Raw genomic sequence first — 5,798 nt, 5'->3', positions numbered from 1 at the left:
TCTTACATCTATCCCATCTGCACATCTTAAGCTAGGATTAGCTTCTTCGAAATTATATTTAATGTTCTTGTACAAAGTGTCAATTACACTACACCTTGGCAGATTACATATGTTTCATCCATATTGATTTTCACTTCACTATTGCTGTTGATGTCACTCCTTACCGTCCTTCAGTGTTGGCTTCACATTCAACAGTAGTATTATTTAATATATTTCTTAAATTAATAAGCTGGAGAAATTTAGAGCCAACCGTCACTTGGTCAGTACTACGTTTGTTATACTGATCATTTTTTTTTAAATTTTGTTGCGTATTCTTTTACACTCGTCGTTAGGAAGCTAAGGTGAGTCGTAATTTGGTGAGCTTTATTTCGTTATAAATGATAATTCACAATATTAATTATCTTGTGCAACTGATATTTTCACTGCTGTCGGTTACACATGCCAGCATTTGCGGTGAGCCGTATTGTTGCCGTGCTGCCACTGTTCAAACGTGAGATAATTGTTTTTGATCGACTTCTTTACGCAATGAGTCAGTTGGTCCTACAGGATAACAAAGTTTTTGTTGTATCTCAGGCGTTTTGTATCATAATACTCGTGACAAATCGCGTAACGGGTAAGATCACTTCTCCTTCTCCTCCTCCTCCTTCTTCTTCTTCTCCCTGCGAGTTTTCTACGTCATGGGGCATCTCTCGCATCCAAGTTTCCATCTCCTTCTACTACTCTAGCACTCAATACTACAAACTCCAAGAATAAGATCATTTACCAATGCAATGAGTTTTTTATGCACACAGTCCCAGTAAGAAAAATTTCAGTTTGGTAGTTCTTTGTAATCGATGCATCTCATGCTATGTGCATAATTGTGATAACTTTCTGTATCAGCCAGTTTCAACATACACTAATTAGAATGTTGTAGCTTGAAACTTGAACCTAGGCTGGTGGTCTCTTTTCATTTTCCTGTGCGGTGAAGGGGTTTAAAGGGACAGCTTCCATACATCTGAAATATTCTGATAACTGTGAGGAAACTTGAACAGTGTTGACAGGTCTTAACAAACTGGCTACCTCCAGAAACAAGCTAGGCATTGTGAAAACACTGTTGACAGGTCTTAAAAAAACTGGCTACCTCTATAAACAAGCTACACGTTGCGAATCGTACTCACACCATTCTAGATTTTAATCTTAAGCATAATTCCTGTATTTAGGTGTCACAGAAGAATCATTAATAAGATACGTGGTGGTAAAATGAGTGTTCCACATAGTAACAGGTTTTGTGGTTGTAACGAATTTTATTCGTTTTGCTTTTTACGGACTGGAAGACTCATTCACACACAATAAATAGGACAATTTATGTACATAAAAAGGCACAGTAGAAATGTTTCTGGACAGGGAAAAGGGATGGGAACTTGGTGGGAATTTTCTAGATACTTGTCTGTTCCAAGTCGTTGTTGTTTTTAACCCAGGATGGCCTTTCCATAGGCGAGGGGAGCAGCGACCTTAGCGACGGCGGGGGCGGCATAGGCGACGGGGGCGGCCACCTTGGCGACGACGGGGGCGGGGTGGGCGCCGGCCTCCTTGTGCACGACGGCGTTGAAGCCGTTGACGGGGTCGGCGGTGTAGTCGACGGTGCGGATGGAACCGTCAGGCTCGACCAGGCTGTAGCTGCCCTGGACGACGTCACCGTTGCGGCTCTCCTGCTGGGTCTTGGAGTCACCGGTGAGGGCGTCCTGCACATTGTAGGCGTAGCTGTACTGGGGGTTGGGGTCGTACTCAGCGGCCACTGCGGCGGGGGCGGCGACGGCGACGGGGGCGGCCCTCACGGCGGGGGCGACGGCCAGGGGGGCGGCGCGCAGGGCAGGGGCGGCATAGGCCACGGGGGCAGCACGGAGAGCGGGGGCGGCATACGCCACGGGGGCGGCGTAGGCGCGGGCAGCCAGAGGAGCGCCGGGGGCGTAGACGGCAGGGGCGCCCAGGTAGCCGGCACGGGCCACGGCCACGAAGGCGGCGAGGACGATCAGCTGCAACATATGGAAGCTCTGTCAGACGCGTGTGCAAGCTTTTAGTCAAACTTTTAATTCATGTTAAATCACTCCATAGATTGAAAACATTATTTCTGTTCAATTCTGTCGTGTTGTTATGTTTGGTTTACAGTTAGTAGTTACAGCTTATGAAATGTTTACACGTTAAGATGTATATTCCACAGGGAGTTTACTTCGCTAACAACCTATCCTCAACATGAGAAAAATGTAGCCTGCCATAAAATGACCGTGAGTGCATGTTCTAACCTCGAAATGTCTCTACGGGCCCTCTTAAGAGATTGAACCATTTACATGAATTTCATTGTCCCGTTCACGAGTAGAGACCCACCGCAAGCTACTGAACTGCTTGGAGATTGTAGGTTTACTTTTAACTCTGTCGTACAGTTTCCTGTACTTAGCGATACCCTCTGGTCTACACTGAGAAAAAGGTTTTCGATAAAAATAAACATTTACAGTGGAAGTCGTGAGTTTGATACAAAACAGTTTATATACTGTTGAGGTAAGACATTTGTAACACGCGAAGGTCTAGGGTGGCGGTGTGAAATTTAAAAATAGTAAAAAAACGACCACTAAAGCGTTCTGGTTTAATGGTCTGTCTGGTGACAGTTCTGATGGGGTTTCATCCATTGATATGGGGGCGGCAACTGAATGGAGTTATATGTGAAGATAACTCTGGAACGTTGGAACAATTTCAACCAAATTTGGTACCTCTACTACGTTGGGGAAATTTGTGAGGACCCAGAACAGCCACGTCATTCGCTGGGTTGTGGTGGATGACAGGGGCGGGAAAGAGGTGTAAGTATAACTATGGGGCACCTGGAAAATTTAAACCAATGTACATATGTCTTTTTTTCTAGAGAAAGATACTTTCGGGTTGAATTATTGCTACCATCTCTATTATTGAGGTAGAGGTGGGACTGTTCTGAAATTTAATTTAAATATGAATCGTTCGAAGAAAGGCAATATAGCTCTCTAAATGGTTCAAATGGCTCTGAGCACTATGGGACTCAACATCTGAGGTCATCAGTCCCCTAGAACATAGAACTACTTAAATCTAACTAACCTAAGGACATCACACACATCCATGCCCGAGGCAGGATTCGAACCTGCGACCGTAGCAGTTGCGTGGTTCCGAACTGAAGCGACTAGAACCGCTCGGCCACCGCGGCCGGCAATATAGCTCTCTGAAAATGAGTAAATTTAGAGAACCTATATTCGAAGTTTGTCCATCCATCAAGCTGACACAATCGAATGTTGCTTGTAGAGCTAATGAGAGTAAGATAAGGGAGATTAGGGAAAGCACAGAGGCATATAGCTTGTCATTTTCCCCTCGCCCAATACGTGGATGGAATAGGAGAGAAAATCGTTAGTATTGGTACGATGTACCCTTCGCCGTGCACTTTTTGTACTGCGGAGTATAAATATAGGAGTGCATGTAGATATTCTGGCCACGAGAACTGACAACAGCCGGCAAAGCGGTGTGCTGGCTTCACGCTCCTCCATACCGTATCCAATTACGCTATTGGCCGAGGATGACACAGCGGTCGTTCGGTAGCGATGAGTTCGCCAGGACCTGTGAACGGAGTTCACGCTATGTTTCCATATGTGTAAATATTGGTCACTGGTACACGGAACTACCATTTTGGTGCTTCTTGTCAGGTAGGCTTTCATTTATTACAGACTGCATCTGCACAGCACAGCTTCAGCATTAAATATGCTTTTGATATTTCCTCTTGCTTGCATTAATGCAAATATGACTCACAGGTCTTCAGGCAGTGCTTTGTTCCGCTAACGCATTTAACGCAAACGTTCAACGTTAACTGCAAGTTTGACAGCCTAATATTAAAAAAATTACTGTAAACATATGATGTGGCATTTCACAATCGATCCTTACAAAATGAGTCATGAATTCCTCCCCTCCTCACGCCGCCCCCCCCCCCCTCCCCCACCCCACCCCGCGCCTTCTCACCTCACACAACTAAGCAGTTTCCTTGCATATGAGTATTCAGAGTGACATAGGCGGCAGACACAACATTAAAAGCCAGAGACCTACCAGTCATTATCGTAAAAGCACTTTTTACAATTTTCGTAGATATATGGGCTTAATGAAACCAGTTTATGGAACAGGGCAAGAAAGGTATATCAAGGTTTAACAACCAATCTGTAGTGTCGTTAGAGACGGAGGACAAGGTCGGTTCCAGGGAAGGTGCGGAAGGAAGCCATCTGTGTCTTTTAAAGCGGACCATTCCGGTTTTTGCTTTAAAGGACTTAAAGAAACTACGTCACATCTAAATCGAACTAGCCATACGGAATTGGCCTCCATCCCTCACCCCCCCCCCCTCCAAAAGAAAAACTTTCATATGCACAGCTCTTACACTGTTATGTAGGGCAATGAAGTAAATTGCAGGGTATAATGTAATATTATTCATCGGATTTTCTGCGACTCTTTTTGTAGGAAATGTGTCTTATCTACAACATTTTTGTCATTAAAATTCATTTCAGGTTTTCCCAGCACACTACCAACGAATTTGCAGAAATCGTACTTCTTATAGAAGATATCTGTTAAGTTCACACTTGTCAAATAAAAGTGTTATGAGCCACTGTCTTGAAGGATGTTAGTGTGACGGTTGCACGTAATAAAGTATTGCGTCAGCTGAAGTTGGCTACTCAGTTAATACTCATGATATACGTGTATAATAGGAACCGAGCACTGAAGACACACTGACTTTCTCGTACGTTTTTGCTATATATTTCAGCCTCAGATCACACAGCATTTGTGTGAGCTGAAAGTCGACTACGTAATAAAGTATAGGAAGCAGTGTGCTTTGCGCCCGTTTAGTAGAACTGTAATCAATCAAATCTCACTTCTGACATACTGACGTTATTCCTCACAAACTTATCCAATAGCACTGATGAGTCTAAGTCCGAAGCGCTGAGTTAATGACACTTCAGTCGCAGTCGGCAGGCACCCACCTTGCAGGCCATGTCGATGAGTTTGTTGCCGGTGTGAGCGCAGAACTGCCGGTACCCTGGCCGGCCAGCAGTTATATACCCACGGTCAGCGTGGTAGGGCGCTGCGTTTTCGCAACGTGCGTCGCTGGAGGCGTCGAGGACGGCCACCGGCCACAAGCCTGAATTCCTCTCCAGCAGACCTTGGACACACCTACCCTAATTACGATTTCTGCAGCTACTACGAAACTCTCTGACCGATCTGAAGTTGCTCCACATTCGAGTGAAAAACTAAACTTTTACAATAAAACTGCTTGACTTTGAGTCCGAATAGATATGTGAATGAATCGCACACAGCACAACAAAAAATGACTCATTCGCGAATAGCCAACTACAATAATATGGTTACCGCGTTCTAGTTTCACTGTCTTTCTCAAAAAAAAAAAGAAATGCTCGGACAGTTCCTTCAACATGGAATAGATTAATTCCTTAGATCGTCCTTTCCCTAACGAAACAAGCTGTACGTCGCTAATGATTCAAACGGAAATGAAAAAGAAAAATGAATTTTAAAAAGTCTGTACAAAATAATCCATGTCTGGAAGACCCATTTTCTATTGTTGCTTGGGACTCATCCACCTCAAAGCAATGCGTCACTAAGGTGTCAAACACTAAAACTGACTTGTAATTCATACAACTAAAACGTTACTGTATTTCTGCGTGGAAGTACGTACTCCAATAGTTTAGCTAAATTAGGAACATCAGAAGACTAATTTAGCCCCAGAAGACTAATTTAGCCCAATATTACATGGGGACAGA

The 5,798-nt window shown here is 44.2% G+C and overlaps 1 protein-coding gene across 1 annotated transcript; it reads right to left on the bottom strand.

Annotated features, from left to right (window-relative positions):
* Positions 1–428: 428 nt before the first annotated feature.
* Positions 429–5,018, bottom strand: LOC124776234 (cuticle protein 21-like). The gene is made up of 2 exons (XM_047251095.1): positions 5,007–5,018; positions 429–2,012 (listed from the first exon to the last, which is right to left on the bottom strand). The coding sequence occupies exons 1-2, from the start codon at positions 5,016–5,018 to the stop codon at positions 1,449–1,451; spliced, it is 576 nt and encodes a 191-aa protein (XP_047107051.1). The 3' UTR covers positions 429–1,448.
* Between the last annotated feature and the right edge of the window lie 780 nt (positions 5,019–5,798).

The sequence above is a fragment of the Schistocerca piceifrons genome, chromosome 2 (genome assembly GCF_021461385.2).
Source record: "Schistocerca piceifrons isolate TAMUIC-IGC-003096 chromosome 2, iqSchPice1.1, whole genome shotgun sequence".
Classification (NCBI taxonomy): Eukaryota; Metazoa; Arthropoda; class Insecta; order Orthoptera; family Acrididae; genus Schistocerca; species Schistocerca piceifrons.
The sequence above is the reverse complement of the archived record's forward strand: the minus strand, read 5'-3'. Positions and strand labels throughout refer to the sequence as shown.